Source organism: Phalaenopsis equestris, unplaced genomic scaffold (assembly GCF_001263595.1).
Source record: "Phalaenopsis equestris unplaced genomic scaffold, ASM126359v1 Scaffold000412, whole genome shotgun sequence".
Classification (NCBI taxonomy): domain Eukaryota; kingdom Viridiplantae; phylum Streptophyta; class Magnoliopsida; order Asparagales; family Orchidaceae; genus Phalaenopsis; species Phalaenopsis equestris.
Window position 1 is genome coordinate 66,094 of NW_018164853.1, and position 17,089 is coordinate 83,182.

The following is a 17,089-nucleotide window of genomic DNA, read 5'->3' on the forward strand; positions in this document are numbered from 1 at the left end:
TATATATATATATATATATAAAATTGGCTATCTTCTAAAATGGTGTATATGTTTAGATGCTAAGTAGAGAGTCTTCTATCAGTATAAATGCTCAAACCACCCAAAACTTGTGTTTGTCATTTAAGTTTTTCATTCTCTCAGATCATTCACTACCATCAATGCTTTTACTGTTACAATTTATTTTTCTTTCAATTTTATTTATTTTAATATTTACAACTGGAGTTTTGTCGGAAAGAAAAGGTTGTGTGTCATTTTACCTAGTCATTTATCTATGCTCTAGCCCAACTATTTTGGTTTTAACCTTAGCTGCGATATAGTCATTAAATGTGGCTGTTTTCATATTTTTCGACTTGATTTTATATCAACTCATCCTTCACATATTTTATCTTTTGCTAGTCATAATTAAAATGGAAATACAATTCCTTTTACACTGAACTTGAATCACAAAAGCATTTATTAGGGCCTATAGCTTTTTTTAAATTATTATTATTGATGAATTGTAATTGAAGGGCCTTTTTTGATCACTTTTATTTTTATTTTATATTTTTTATGCTTAGATGTGAAGTAAAGCATATTTGGTGGCGATATTTATTTTTAAAAATACTCAAAACATGTAAAAAGATGTTTTGAGTGTTTTTAGAAATAAGTTAATTTATTATTTAAAACAAAAAATAAATACATGTAAATAGTACACTAAATAAACATAATTTTAAAAATAAAAGTAATAATGGGAATTAAACAAAAAATAAAATTTATTCTAAATATGGCTTTTGGTTTTGTGGTGCATATTTTTTTTGTGCCTTTAGATGGATAAATTATTTGTCTTTTGTTAATTATGTGCTATTGATGGTGATTATATATTTTCTTGTTTAATATTTATGGTTGGTTATGTTGTACGTCTTTATTTGAATGAAACAAGCGCAAGCTGCTTTGCTTTTCAGGGCAATAGTGCTCTTTTGCACGTTAGATTGCACGTTAGATGTGAATGAGACAAACACACCTTGCTTTGCTCCTCATGTCAATAGACCTCTTTTGCAGTTCACTCACCATATTTTTTTTTCTTATTGAGAGTGCAATTTTCTTATTTATAGGTTTGTTTTGAGAATAGGGGAATGCATTAGTGTCTTATCTATAAATTTTTAGGGAACAAAAATCAAGGTGTAAAAACCTTGAATTTCAGTTGAATCTGGTGATGCTTGGCATCACGTTCATTCTACTTTATTTGGAAATTTGTTCGTATCATAGTTTTTAGTTTGTGTGGAGAAAGTTTGAGAGTTAAGTTGGCGATGTATCTTAAAGCGTATGCTAATATCCATGAAATGTATTCAAATTTTAATTTTGATAGCGCCAGAGAGTTCTCTATAGATTCAATGCATAAAAAATTAACTTATTTTGATGAACAGTATTCAAGGGTTTGCTAATGCATTATTCTTAAGTGATACACTACAACTTAAACTGTCTTAGATGAAAATTAGAAAATATCGGCTAGATGTTACTGAATAATAATACACTATCTTTTAACCTAGTTGTGGTGAAATATTAGATTTGTTACATCAATTTTGGAGAGAAAATGGTAAAATTAGTTAATATGGTTAGGAGAGAAAATTTTACATTTCGAGAGATCGAGGGGTTGTTTGGTTGGCTGAAAAAGTAATGCAGAGTAAGATGAATGTATTGTAGAAGTAATGTATTGTATTTAAAATACTTTGGTGTTGTTTGGTTCACTGTCAAATAAACAGAAAACTTTAATTTTTTTTATTTGGTTTGAAGTAAAATGAAAATACTATATTTCAATGTATTTACAAATTAATGTGTTAGCCGATAGTGGCCGGCAACGGTGGTAGGTAGCGATGGTGTGCGGGCGGCGATGACAAAAACAGGTTGCGGCGGAGGTAGGTGGGCGATGGCGACAGAATTAGGAAAAATAAACCAAAATTTGAATTTCTCACAAACAAGCGGCTGAATTTTTAGAATCCTCACATTAGGAAGGCAATGCACCCCTAATGCTGTTGACTAAACCTCCCCTAAATGGAAAAGGAAAAGTCAATGAAGATTAAGGAATGTTATAAGTTATTGGCGTTAAAAAGATTATAATGGTGTTTTCGCTTCCTTCAGCTTAATTAACAGATAGTTCAAAAAATTAATGTTGGAAAGAGAGAGATGAATTGCTATAAAGTATCATTGTGGAAGAGGATAATTATAGGGTTTATGGAAAATGGACATATATAGTAGTATGATGGAGTATGGATTATGGGATAATTCTTGATGGGTATGAAATACGAGATAAAAATGTGATGTGAGATGCTATACTTGATCTTATACTAGCTCACATGAAAAGAACTCAACTGTTTCCCATCTCACAAAATGGACTATGCCATTGGTCTAGAATGAACTTGGCAAATACGTCCTGTATGACCAAATCTCATGCATAAAAAAAAAAAAAACATTTTACATAAACAAGAGGCAATGATGAAAATTCCATGTGTAACAAAATTTGTGAGGAAGAAAACATATATGTATTCTAATATATATAGAAACTGGTTAAATTACTAGTCAATATGTAAGCATGGAAGAGGTAGAAGTCCACACTGAAAGTGCCATATTCTTTGTTGTCAGTGACATCAAATTCTGATTTCAAAGTACTTAGAACATCACAAATCTTTCTTAAAGCGGTATGCTAGTACTTGAAGTCTTTACTTTGGTCGCACAACTTTGATTTTGTCTTCTTTATTTAGCTTCCGTCACAGTTGATTAATAAAATGATTACATTCCAATAAGGAAATATTTAAATTGCTAGTCAGTGTATTAGCAGTTATTATTAGTAGTGAATTTATGGCGGTATTTTTCTACCCAATCTGAACTAAGGTGAAAGTGAACCCTACTTGGGTGTGAAAATTAGTTGGCCGAGGACATGAAAAAAAATTCTTTAAGTGGCTTGCACTTAGAAGGAAAGTTCCTTTTATCTATTAATAGTTGATGATAAAATCTATTGGAAGCTTTTCATATAGTTGAAGATACCTCTTTACTCTATTTTGGTGTTGAACAAACTACATAATGATAGCTAAAGTAGTGATGGATCATATTTGAATTTGTGATTTTCCAGCTTCATTATAAGTTTTGCCGTAGATTACAGGTGATAGTAAAGCATGGTTCAGAGCAAGATATTGGTTTGTACAGTCTTGTTAATTATGCATTACTTTTTGTGTCTTTGGGCCATCAAATTATATTTTTAAAAGAATTTTCTGCTATTTCCTTTTGTGGGAACTTTCTTGAAGCAGGATTTGAAGGGGCTTCCAGAAGGCGGGGTTGCAGTACCTACTACCTCTTCAGATTTGAGACCTGAAGCTCAATTGACAAGCATCCCAGGTTCTGAATATGAGAATCAGCTATATCAGCAATCTGATGCTCAGGCAAATTCTTATTCTGCATTTTTTCTATCTTGATCATCTTGAAATCTTCTAACCCGAGTAACACGTGACAGAGTTCTGAATTTCTTCGTGGATTTTATTCTGGTGGTCACGGGAGTTTTGAAGATGTCTGGGGCGAAGTTCATCGACCTCCACTTCTACCTCTTGGTGGGATCAGGGAGAGTGATGGTCATTTTGCGGAATTCGAGCAGATATATGATGGTGGTGCGAATTCCAATGCCCACCAAACTTGGGATGGTAGGCTCCTATTTGTTTTGCAAGTTCTCTTGATTCTATTTCTGTTTTTCTTAAACTGCCATTATAATAAGAGATGCTTGACTCACTTTTACTTTTGTGTAACAGCATAGGATGTATTATTTTTTATTTTGATTCTGTTTGATTTGGCTTTCTTCTGTTTGGGCTTGTGTGGTTGCTTTTTATATTCAGTTATATCTCTCTTGATTGGAGGTCATTTATTTTTTATCTTTTTTTTCATATGGAGGTTATTAAGGTTGAAATCGTATGTAGTTTTGTTCATATTAGCTATGAGATTGTTATTTCTGCATCTAACTGTAAAAGAAATGAGAATTATCCTACTTAGAAAATCAGTTCTTATATCTACTCAAACTTTGTCCTTTTCAGAATACCATAATAGTTAATATAGAATACTTATTCTTGTGGTTTTTGGAAAGGCTTATGTTGTTGCATTCATTATAAGAGTTAGGTGAACTTGTCAGAGAGGTTGTTGTGGCATTTTGTGTTTATTGCACTATTAAATTATTAATCAGTTTTTTGGCAGAATCACCTTGCACAAGCTTTAGCAGTAATGCTGCAAAATTGGACGAGCTTAGCAGCTATCTTTTGAGATCATGGATGAATTTGATTGAGACATCTTTGGGTTTCCTAAGCAAAAGCTGGAGTCATGTTTGCTAATTTTACCTGCATCGCCATTTTAACTCTAGAATTTGTTGGATTGAATCTGTTGCCAATGAACCACTACAAAACTGTTTTTTTTTTTTCTTTCTATCCATGATTGGATAATGCACAATACAAATTTTATGATTCCTGCACGCTATTCAGTGTCCTGAAATTCAAAGGGTTTGTTTGAGATCAATTTTTTTTTTTGTTTTTGTTTTTTTTATTTTATTTATTAAACATGTTTGTTAGTATGGTTTTTACATGTTTTTTTAATAAATTAATATATTCGAAATAATTTTTAAGTGACTTGAGTATTTTTCAAAACAATCATACTTTAATCATATAATCAAACATGTTTTGTTTCAAATTGAAACATAAACAAAACAAAATAAAAATAAAAAAAAAAAAATAAAAAATAAAAGTGATCCCAAACGGCCCCTAATTAAGCTTGCTACTGCATTTTTGTTTGTCTTTTTGTTTTACTTATTGGTTTATTTTCTTTCTTCAGGACCACCACAAAGGGTTCTATCCAGTTTCTTGCACTATTTTGTGAATAGTGATCGTGATCGCTTTGGATTTCGCCCAATTCCTCTTCCTGCTCTGGGTTTGTCAGAAAGTGATAAACGATGCATACGTGATCGTAGCTGCATCATGTCCAGGCATATTTTTGCTGATAAAAATGAGCAGTATATTAATGAACAGGTAGGTCTGCATTTTCATTCAGTGCGGATTAATTTACATCAGTAAAATCCAAGGTTGTAAACACTCTTTAGTATGAATGAGTTGGGGTCCTTGCTTTTCTCAGTTCAGTAAGCATGGATGTGAATGTGCTCAAGTTCCTTAAGAAGCTGAAAAGTTTGTTTGTGTTTAATCAATTTATTATTTAGCTGCACAGGTAATGAAAATGAACAAAAATCAAGTCAATAACAATCACTTGCAGTGAGAATTTTTGAATTGGTTATCAAATTATAGTACAAAATATTTTGAGTATCATAGTACAACCTATTTTAAGTTTCATATATCTAAACGAGTGTTTTTTTTTATTTTTAGTTGTAAGTTATATGATTAAAAATTGTAAACATAAATACATAAATGACATTTTTGTATTGGTATCAGAACCTTTCTGTATTTTGTTAAGTATATCAACGTCTTATTGAGCTGAATATAATTGAGTTGGCTCTTGTTCGTGATTGATTCAGTTTCAAACAAGTTGAAATTTTTTGTTCAAGGTTGCCTCATTTACTAATTGAATGATCCAGTGTTGCTCTTATAGCATCAATCATGTGCTACTCACGAACATCAAAATATTTTGGTTGCCCTAGTAAAATCATCAAACAATTACTATCTACAAATTGTTTTGTTGACAATCATGAGCCACCCACAAATTGTAGATACAAGGGTGATTTATAAGGTGATGTCAATTTGAGAGGTGGATAGCTTTCCACAAACCCTATGCGCCACTAGAAGCAAACAAACAAAATAGGAAACTACAGGAAGAAAAAACTTGAAACAAAACTTAGCCACTTATCCTTAACAAGCTGAAAATTTTGTTTGTGTTTAATCAATTTATTATTTAGCTACACACGTAATGAAAATGAACAAAAAAATCAAGTCAATAACAATCACTTGCAGTGAGAATTTTTGAATTGGTTATCAAATTACATTACAAAATATTTTGAATATCATAGTGCAACCTATTTTAAGTTTCATATATTTGAAGGAGTGGTTTTATTTTTTTTTTAGTTGTAAGTTATATGATTAAAAATTGTAAACATAAATACATAAATGACATTTTTGTATTGGTATCAATAAATATATGCGCATATAGATACCTTATGTATTTCTTTAAGTATATCGATGTCTTATTGAGTTGAATATAATTGAGTTGACTCTTGTTCATGATTGATTCAGTTTTAAACAAGTTGAAATTTTTTGTTCAAGGTTGCCTCATTTACTAATTGAATGATCCAATGTTGCTCTTATAACATCAATCATGTGCTACTCACGAACATCAAAATTTTTGGTTGCCCTAGTAAAATCATCAAACAATTACTATCTAGAAATTGTTTTGTTGACAATCATGAGCCACGCACGAATTGTAGATACAAGGGTGATCTATGAGGTGATGTACAATTTGAGAGGTGGATAGCACTCCACAAACCCTATACGCCACTAGAAGCAAACAAACAAAATAGGAAACTGCAGGAAGAAAAAAGCTGAAACAAAACTTAGCCACTTATCCCTTATAACTACCCCCTTAGCTCCCCTCAAATTCCTCCTCCCCCCCCTAAAGAAAAAAAACCTCTCCTTAATTCCCCTTCTTGTGTATCGAACTAAGGGTTGCACTGGTCCCACTCGGACATTGGAATCATCCATGGCAGCTCCTAGGGTCTCCAGCCCCCATAGGCTGGACCGGCTGGGACTGACCGGTCTAGATCCGTCCCTCTTGGACCGGTGTACGTGTAACAACTGACAGAGCCTACGTATCAACACTCCCATCCTAAAGAAGCACCTTGTTATCAAGGTGGAACGTTGGAAACTGCTTCTGGATTATTTCATATGACTCCTACGTCACTTCATACTTTCCACTCAATCAATACCTCCCTTGCTTTAGCCACTCCTCGACGCATCCCTTCGACCTACAAAAGTTCCAGAACCACCTTTATATCTTCTATCAGTGTCGGAGGTAGTGAAGACGAGGGTATATGATCTCCAAATACATGAAAGACTGGATGTAATGATAATGAAGGTCTTAGCAAATGATGGTATGCCATTGCCCCAATATGCATCATAATCTCATAGGGTCCAAAGTATAGTGGAGAAAGCTTCTCGCTCCTCCTGGCGAGCTTTTTTGCCGGTACGGTCTCAAATTCAAGTAAACCATGTCCCTCAGGTTCAAATTATATCTCCCACCTATGTCCATCAACCTTCCTCTTCATGATCTATTGAGCCCTCGGTATATGTCTCTTGAGCTATTCTAATACCCTGCTTCTCTCTTCCAAATATTGGTCTATTCTAAATACTGGTGTAGTGTTGTGTCCATGGTGTATCAGGTGAGGTGGATCGCACACATACAAAATTCTAAACGGGGTGGTCTGTGTTGCGGCATGATATGGAGTATTTTACCAATACTCAGCCCAAGCAATCCACTTTGCCCAAAGCTTCGACATATTTGATGCAAATCAACTTAGGTATGCCTCCACATTTCTGTTGATCACCTCCGTTTGACCATCTGTCTGGGAATGATATGTTGTGCTCCTTTTTAGGAGTGTCTCTTGTAACCTAAAGAGTTCCTTCTAAAAGTGATCGAGGAACACATTGTCCCTATCTCATACAATAGCTTCTGGAACACCATGCAAACGAAACACTTCCCGTATGAACACCGTAGAGATTGAGACAACAGTGCAAGGGTGTCATATTGGAATGAAGTGTGCATATTTGTTCAGACGATCCACTACCACCAATATCACTGTATTACTCTCGGATCGTGACAATCTCCCTATAAAATGCTTCTTTATTTCCTCCTAAACCTTCACAAGTAATGCTAGGGGCTGCTGTAATCCTCCTGGCTCCATAGTCAAGTACTGGTATAATTGGCACACATTACACTTTTTTATCATATCATCTACATCGTTGTGCATCCTCACCCAATATAGCTCTGCTGACAATCGATTATATATCTTCTGTACTCCAACATACCCCCTAATTGCATTGCTATGAAACTCCTACAACAGTTTGGGGATGTATTTGCTGCCCTTGGTAACACAAATACATATCTTGGATGACTGTTAGGATCCTTTATCAACTCTCCCTTATCTTCCTCGGCCCTTCATCTTGCTCGCCCTCCAGCCGCAGGGCTTTCTAATCTAGAACCAGGGTATTGATAAAACTGTCAGCTAGGCCTCCTCTACCTTCTTTGATAGTGCATCAACAACTTTATTCTACAATTCTGACCGGTACTGAATTTCAAAATCATATCTCAATAACTTGGATAGCCACCTTTGATGCTCCACCATCACCACCTGCTCGAACAAATACTTCAAACTCCTCTGATCTGTCCTTATTAGAAAGTGTCGCCCCTATAGTGCCGCCACTTCTGAATGACCAAGACAATAACCATCAGTTCTTGCTCATACACGGACTTAGCATCGCCCTGGTTGTGAGCACTTGACTGAAATAAATAATAGGTTGTTGATCCTACATGGGAACACTCCTAATCCATATCCTGACGCATTCGTCTCTACCAAAAAGGGTCTATTGAATTCTGGAAATGCTAATACCGGAATGCTGGTCATTACTCTAGTTGATCGAAGTCTTGTGTTGTTGCGCCCCTCCAGTAGAAATTATATTTCTTCAGTTGTTCTGTCAGCAATCATGTTATTGTGTCGTACCCTCTCACGAATTTCTAGTTGTTCTCAGTGAGGCCTATGAATCTTCTCAACTCTTTCAAGCTCCTTTGTAAAGGCCAGCCCAACTTAGCCTTAATCTTGGATTAATCCGGTGCTACCCCTACTTTGGTCATCACGTGCTCTAGGTACTCCACATATGACTACCCAAAGGAACATTCCTTAAAGTTGGCATACAACCGGTGCTCTCTCAGTTTCTCCAAGACTGTTCCCAAGTGTCTCATATGCTTTGCTTCTGTATGACTGTAGATCAGGATATCATAAAAGTACTAGGATGAATTTTCAGAGGTTGGGTTGAAAAGCTTTGTTCATGAGAGACTGAAATATGATCGGAGCATTGATAAGGCCAACCGACATTACCAAAAACTTGTAATGTCCTTAATGAGTTCTGAAAGTTGTCCTGTGCACATCAACTAGATTCCTTCTTATCTAATGGTATCCCGACTTCAGATCGATTTTTGAGAAGATGATTGGTCCATAAAGTTCATCTAACAACTCAATAAACATGGGTATTGGAAACTTTTTCAGTACAGTTTCATTGTTCAAGGCCTTGTAGTCCACACAGAATCTCCAACTATCATTTTTTTTACCAAGAGAATTAGAGCAAAAAAGGAGCTCACAATGGCCTTGATAATCTCTGTTTCGAGCATCTCACGAATCAACTTCTCGATCTCATTCTTTTGAATCTGAGGATACCGGTATGGTCTGCACTGATAGGGGGAACTTCTTCCTTCAATGTGATGACATGTTGGTGCTCCCTCAGGGACAGCAATCCGTTCGACTGTTGAAAAATGTCAAAAAACTTTCGTAGAAACTGCTGAACACCCTTTTGGAATTCTACTTACATGGGCACCCAGATCTCCTGCATACTCTGAAACTCTACCAAATTGCCCAAACCTGTTCTGACCATGGTTTAAGTGGGCTTGGGTTTGCATAGGTGAGCATCCTCTCTCAACATCGCCTTCCTCCACTTCTCCTAAATTTCCATAGTTAGGGACTTCCAATCTACCTCATCTCTCGAACCAGTGAGGTCTTGGGTTTCATTTTAATAAGCCTTCTTATTATCTCCTCCAAGCTCCCGAATAATTTTTCCATGAAAGAAAACCTATCATTTGTAAAGAAAAACCTTCCTTCTATGGTGAAGAACCTTCCTCCATCTCAGATTTGATTTGTCCTACTTTTCTTCCAATCTCTCTTCCAACACGCTTGTTTTTTTTGCTACTATCTCTCCAAGTTCTTTCTTTGATACCAATTTGATACACATTGGATCCAAAAATAATGAACAAATTGCAAGAATCAATTGGAAAATCTATATTAGGGCTAATTTAATTAATATCCAAGCAAACAAATAAGATACAAGGGTGATTTACAATTCAAGATGTATATCGGTACGCTACTTGGAAGCAAAACAAACAAAAGAGAAAACTGCAAGAAAAATAACACATGAAACAAGCCCTAACCACTTAGCTCTAATAATTACCCCCAAGGTCTCTTTAAAATTTTCCCCTAAAACTCCACTTAATTTCCCTTCTAGTGCATGTTATTAAAGGCTGCATGGGCCCACTTTTACACTGGAATGATCCATTGTTGCTCCTAGGGTTTTTGCCCTCTAGGCTAGACCGAATGGGTCTAGCTGGTCCAGATTGGTCCCTCTTGGACCAATGTACGTGCAATAGCCGACAGAGTTGACGTATCAACAAATCGAACGAGGGGAGCATGATGAAAAAGGAATTCTCCATCAAGAACATGAACTCCCCCCCAAATACCTTTAATTCCCATTCTTGTGTACGTGATTAAGGGCTATGCAGACCCACTCAAACGTTGGGATCATCCTTAGTGGCTCCTAGGATTTTGTCGCCCTATGCTGGGCTGGTCAGGTTTAGCCACTCCAAACCAATCCCTCCTATACTGGTGTACATGAAGTAGCTGGTAGAGTCGGCGTATCAAGACTTCCCTCCCAAAGAATGAACTTGTCCTCAAGCAAACTGCTTCTGAATACGACTTCCACATCTCTCATAATTTGACAGATCATTCCACTTATTCAGCAGTTCCATTGCTGCAGCCACTCTTTAGCGCACCCCTTCGACCTCCAAATGTCCCAAAACCACCTCTATGCCCTCTATCAGTGTTTGAGATAGTGAAGACAGGGGTGTATGATCTCCAATAGCATGCCTTAGCTATGATATATGAGGGAGTGGATGCAATGATGATGAAGTTGGTAGCCTAAGATAGTGTGCCACTGCCCCAATGCGTGTTGTAATCTCATGGGGTCCAAAGTATCGTGGATAAAGGTTTTTGCTCCTCCTGACCAATGTCCTCTGCTAGCACGGTCAGCTTCACTTTAACCATATCCTCGAGTTCAAATTATATCTTCCTCCTATGTTTATCAGCCTTTCTCTTCATGATCTATTCAACCCTCAGTAGATGTACCTTGAGTTCTGCCAAAATCCCATTCCTCTACTCCAAGTATTGGTTTACACTAGATACCAGTGTATTGCTATTTATGCCCATCATGTATCAGGTGAGGTGGATCTTGCCATACAAAGTCCTAAAAGAGGTGGTTTGTGCTATAGTATGGTACAAAGCATTGTAAATCTACTCAGTCCAAGCAATCTATTTGGACCAAAATTTCGATGTATTTGCTACAAACATTACATGTATGTCACCACACTTCCGTTGAATACCTCCGTCTGGTCATCTTCCTGGGGATGATAAGTTGTGCTTTTTTTTAGAATTGTCCCGTGTAACCTGAACTGTTCCTTTCAGAAGTGCCCGAGGAACACCTTGTGCCAGTCTGATACAATAGCTTCTGGAACATCATGCAACGAATCATTTCTTGTATGAGCACTGTAGCGACTAAGACAACACTGTAAGGGTGTCGTAATGGAATGAAGTGTGCGCAGTTACTCAGACAATCTGCTACCATTAATATCACCGTTATCCCTCAGATCATGGAAACATTTATATAAAATTCATATTTATTACCTCTCAAATCTTCACAGGTAACGCTAGGGGTTGCAATAACCTTCTGGCGTCATAGTGAAATACTTGTATCGTTGGCACACATCATCCCTTTCATCATGTTCTCCACGTTTCTGTGCATCATCACCCAATATATCTCGATCGTTAGTTGACTATATGTCTGTTGTATTTCGGAGTGCCTCCCGATTGTGCTGCCGTGAAACTCTTGCAACAGTTTGGGGGTGTACCCCAATGCCTTCAGTAACAAAAATCATCCCTAGTAGAGTAGTTGTTGCCCCTCAATGCTTATCTTGGATGGCTGTTCGGATCCTGTAACAACAGTGCTCTTATCTTCCTTAGCCCTTCATCATGCTTGCTCTCCTGACTCAGGGCTTCCCAATCCAGGACTAGAGATATTGATAAAGATGTCAACTAAGACTCCTCTTCCTTCCTCGATAGTGCATCCATGACTTTGTTCTCCAATCCTGGTTGGTACTAAACCTGAAAATCATATCCTAATAACTTAGATAGTCACCTTTGATGCTCTTCCGTCACTATCCTATGCTTCAATAGATACTTTAAGTTCCTCCGATCTGTCCTGACTATAAATGTTGCCCCAACAGATTAAGTCGCCACTTTTGAATGATCAAAACAATAGCCATCAGCTCCCTCTTGTACACGGACTTAAGCTTCGCCGTGGTCATGAGCACCTGGCTGAAATATGCAATAGGCCGTTGGTCCTGCATGAGAACAACCCCCAATCCATACCCTGACACATTTGTTTCTAACACAAATGATCTACTAAAGTCTGGAAGATGATAGGATTAGAAATTTGAAGATACTGATCTTTGAGTGACATTATTATGTCGGCCTAGCTAAGGACAATTTAATCCTTTATTAACTTAAGGGCAATTGAGTCCTATATTAACCAAATATGTTTAGGGTTGGATATGCATGAGATTGTTATCTTGGAGTCTAGGTTTAAGTTTTGGGAGAGATTGCCTACCTCTCAAATTGTATGTGTTTATCTTCTAGCAATTAAATGTGTTTTCCCGAATTTGTGGAAAATCGTGTCAATTTATGCGCCAAATCGTATTAAATTTCTCATTTAGCCCATTCACTGCAAACTATCTGCTCCACCCAGTACACCCACCCTTATACGAACAAATTAGCCCTAATTTGATACGCCCCAGAGTCGAAAAAAATGACTGAGAAAACCTCATTCGCTGATTTCTTGCAATTTATTTGCTAATTTCAGTTCCGGGACGGATCACAATCCTTTCAGTTTATTTTAAATTATCTATAGTGACTTTTTTTTAATAAATTTTATTTTTTTCCTGTAATAAAGCAAGCATATATTCAAAAGGATTCCTTTTAAATTTTAGCATATTTTTTGCGCATCCATGAATTATGCATGCGTGCAAGTATAAGATGATTTTTTCATGGTTATCATGTCAAGTTTTGGACTATACTTGATACCGAAACTAGTAGGAAAAACAGTGGAAATACAAAATGACTTCTATTAATAGGAAAATAGGTTAGAACACGATACAAACTGAAAATAATATCACCAACACATTGAACAACACAAAAAACACCTCTCAAGTGTTCCTAGGTTGGTGGAGGCCAGCTATGGATCAGGATGACTAGCGGTGGTGGCGTCAGCAAAGGTGAGGTGAGAAACTGCAGAAATAGCTAGAAGGCTGGCTGTTCTGTGCATTGACAGCAAGAAATTGGGACAAAAATGGCAGGAACAACAAAAGTTTGCTGTCCCGAGGCGGAGGCAACAAGAATTGGTGGGTTGGAAGCTATGTTAGCAAAGAAGCGGGTGGTTTGGGGTCGTGGGAAGGTTTGGAACAGTAAGGTAAGGCTGCAGGTATGGGACGGTTAGGTGCTGGGAGGAATTCTGGGAAGGTGGACAGCAAGGTTGGATTGTTCGGGAAGGGCGGCTGAGTATTGGATGTAGTAGCGGGAGGCCGACAACAAAGGGGAGGGAAGGAGAAGGGTTAGATAAGGGTAAAAGGGAAGATACAACACTATTTTGGAGTAAGATATAGTCAGAGCATCAACATCTCCTCGGTACAATCCTACAAAAGGGAAGAGGGCCCCACACAAGAAATTTGAAAGACAACACAATAAAGACCAAAGAAAACTGTAAGCATAACTCCCCTTATTCATAATGAGGACTAGCATTTATTTTAGGCAATCTTTGAAATAAGAAGAAAGATTAAAGGTAATCAGAATTTCAGATTAAGGTTCCGTTTGGGCCAGCTTATTTGGTGCGGTGGCGTTTTGAAAACACACCTGACTTGTTTGGGTAAACTGCGTTTTGGTAACTTATGTGTTTTCAAAGCATTTTCACACCGCACATGTCTAGGTGCGGTGACAGCTTTCTGGCTGCGGTCTAGCTTTTCCAAAAAATAAAAATCTGTAGTAGCTATCGCACCTAGCTTATCAACTGATTATTTTTAATCAACTTATCAGCAGATTATTCAATAAGCTGTTGTTGCCCCAAACAGACCCTAAGCAAAGATTACATAAGTGAGGGGAATTTAGATTTGGGAAAGAAAGATTTCAGATTTCAATAAAAATAATCAGATTTTAGATTTGGAAGGGACTTATAATAGGAAGGTGCGAGGAAGGAAGGAAGGAAGGAAAGAAAGGAAAGGAAATGAAAGGAAAGGGAGGTAAAGGGGAGGAAGAAAAAGAAAGGCTGGTTGGCAGCCCTTCCCCATTGAGGACGGACTGGTCCAACCAAGCTGGACTGAACCCTAGTCCGGTCCTCCTCAAAGCCCCGCATCAATTTTACCACCATGTAAATGTCTATTTAAATTTTAAAAATGACACTGCCAAAATTTAATTTATTTTAATTTTGATGTGGCCGGTGCAGCCATTTGCTGTTTCCCATTTTGATTTGGGAGATTATGGTTCAAACGAAACAGCCTTTTTTCTATTTCAAGCTTAATGCTCACTTAACCCTTTCCAGTACTCACATTGGCAAAGCTTCACGCATGCCCTTTTTTTTTTTAAGGGAAATTTACATACATACCACCCAATTCTTATGTTTTTACATATCTAATGCCCAGAGTTTGATATTTAAACTCATACCACCTTGATGTCATAAACCTATGCATCAATAAATGTATTTTACTTTTAAAAAGATAGTGATTGTGGATGTAATTTTAAAGATTTGAGTGGTATAGATGTAATTGTAAACATGAACGTTTGTGTTAGATATGCTAATACATAAGAACTGTGTTGTATGCCCTTTTTTTATTTTGGGTTTTTAATCTGAAAATGCTGACTGCTGCTCTGCATAACAGTTCCAATTCATTTGTTCCCTTCTGATTCTGTTCCTTACCGATATCTCATTCCTGCACTGTCTAGACATTGACAACGATCATGTAACCAGAGGGCCTATGCAAGGGCCTTATGCAGAACTTGAGGAATATTGGAACAATTCCCAAGCTGTTCTAAGACCTGGGATCCCCCATCCGACTGATAATTGGATTACAGAATTTACTCAACAAAGAAGAAATGCAGACCCAGAGGCTTGGGCACATTCTTTTGAGAGACAACATGGTGCTCAAGGTTGGGCATCAGAATTTGAGCAGGTACAATATCTAGTGCTGCATTTTACAGTTTCATTCAAGCATCTTTTGTGCTATTGTCAGAACTATGCGCTTAGCGTTATGTTTACATTTCAGAATGAACTTTCTTGGTATTACAGTAATGGGAAGCTTTTGTTTTTCTCGAGCATATTTGAGAGGCCTGATGTTATTTATTCAGTTGTTTGAAAATTTTGTTTGAATAAATTCATTTTTCTCTTTTTGCTCTTATTATTTCTTTCAGACGCATTTGTTTTGTTTTGTTTAATTTTTTAGCAGTATAATTTATTTTTGTCTTTGTACTTTTTTTTAAAACGCTTTAACCTGTTGTAATAATTCTTTAAACTCAATAAATTCTCTTGTGCTGTCAATTAATTTTCAGCCTTCATGCCATGATTAATACTACACCTTTCAAATTATTTTCTTAAAAGGGATTCTTGAATGTCTTCCTAGATGTTTTAATTTTATCCATCATGGAACTATCTTGACATACACACAGAAAGGCATATATATATATATATATATATATATATATATATACAATGGAAATGTCGTCGTTCCGCTCTGCTAGGGTTCCGCCCCATGGCGAACCCTAGCGTCTCGCGTTGCTTCCATTTTGCTTCGGGATTCAGCATCGTCACGCGTCGCCTGTTTCGTCTCGGTGGTCTGCTTCCATTCACGCATCTGCTGCGTTTCTTGTCTGTGACTCGTCTGCGACAGAGCCGCTCGAACAGACCGCTCGTCGTCTGCTCGGCTCAGACGGTCTGCGAGCCGCTCGTTGTTCTGCTCGGCTCAGCGCGTGAGTCTGCGACAGAGCCACTCGTTTCAGCCTCTGGCGTAGGCTTTTGCGACAGATCCTTCAGCTTTTCTTCCTGCTGCAGTTTGGCATTAGCTGCGGTAATGGCCTCAGGGCTTTCTTACGCCGCAGTGGTTCACAAACGCAGTGGTTCACAAACGCAGCTCTCCTTTTCACCTTGCAGATAGTGCGGTATTCCTGCAGAGTTATCATGATTCTGTTGCAGGAAATGACGATTGCAATCTCATAAAAGGTAGAGAAAAAGGCGGACAAACCAACAATTTTCTTCTCTGACACTGAAATTTCAACTCGTGCAGGAAAATACAAATTTACACTAATTGAAAAGTTTCAATTAGGTTGCCCGAAGATGGAAAATTATAGACACCTAAATCTTAGGTTTTGAAGATTTCAAATTGGTTGGGGATTGACAGGTGGGTCGTTTCGACGAAATGCATGTTATGATACAGCTAAGCACAGAAGATGATTACACGAGGATTTTCTCAAAAAAATTCATCACAATTGAGGGCAAACATATGAAATTGCTCAAATGGACCCCTAATTTTGATCCCAATCAAGAACCCCCAATTGCACCTATCTGGTTCTCATTACCTGAACAGAAGGGTGAAACCAACATGAGGAAACCCAAAAGGGATCCCTATAAGGACCTTTTGAGTCTTAGGGTGACCTTCTGCACACTTCGCACTCCCGCGTGCACAAACTTTGCAATTCGGAGAGTCGATGCGTCCGATCGCCACAATTCGCATTGCTTGCGCTGTTACCCGTCGAAGACTCGAATAAACCTTTTGAAACGATCGATCACGGGTCGAAATTTTATGAAATTTGAATTTTGACGCGTTTTTTGACCTGATTGTCGACGACGTCGTCCGAGCGACCCTGGATGACAAAACGGACTGCACCGGCGCGTCCAGAACGTCGATTTTGCCTAGGGAGGACACCCATTTTGTCGCGTCGCCGCGCGCGAGTAAATTGTGT

The 17,089-nt window shown here is 37.5% G+C and overlaps 1 protein-coding gene across 2 annotated transcripts in view; it reads left to right on the forward strand.

Moving 5' to 3' along the window:
• The window catches only part of LOC110027031 (peroxisome biogenesis protein 5), a 65,976-nt gene that overhangs the window by 4,827 nt on the left and 44,060 nt on the right, over window positions 1–17,089 (forward strand). For both annotated transcript variants that reach the window (XR_002294290.1, XM_020728290.1), the window contains exons 2-6: window positions 3,279–3,410; window positions 3,482–3,665; window positions 4,834–5,029; window positions 6,294–6,298; window positions 15,062–15,306. Coding sequence is in view for 1 of the 2 variants with exons in the window: in XM_020728290.1 (XP_020583949.1) it covers window positions 3,279–3,410; window positions 3,482–3,665; window positions 4,834–5,029; window positions 6,294–6,298; window positions 15,062–15,306 (762 nt within the window). In the remaining variant the exon portion in view is untranslated. The remainder of the gene's footprint in view (window positions 1–3,278; window positions 3,411–3,481; window positions 3,666–4,833; window positions 5,030–6,293; window positions 6,299–15,061; window positions 15,307–17,089) is intronic.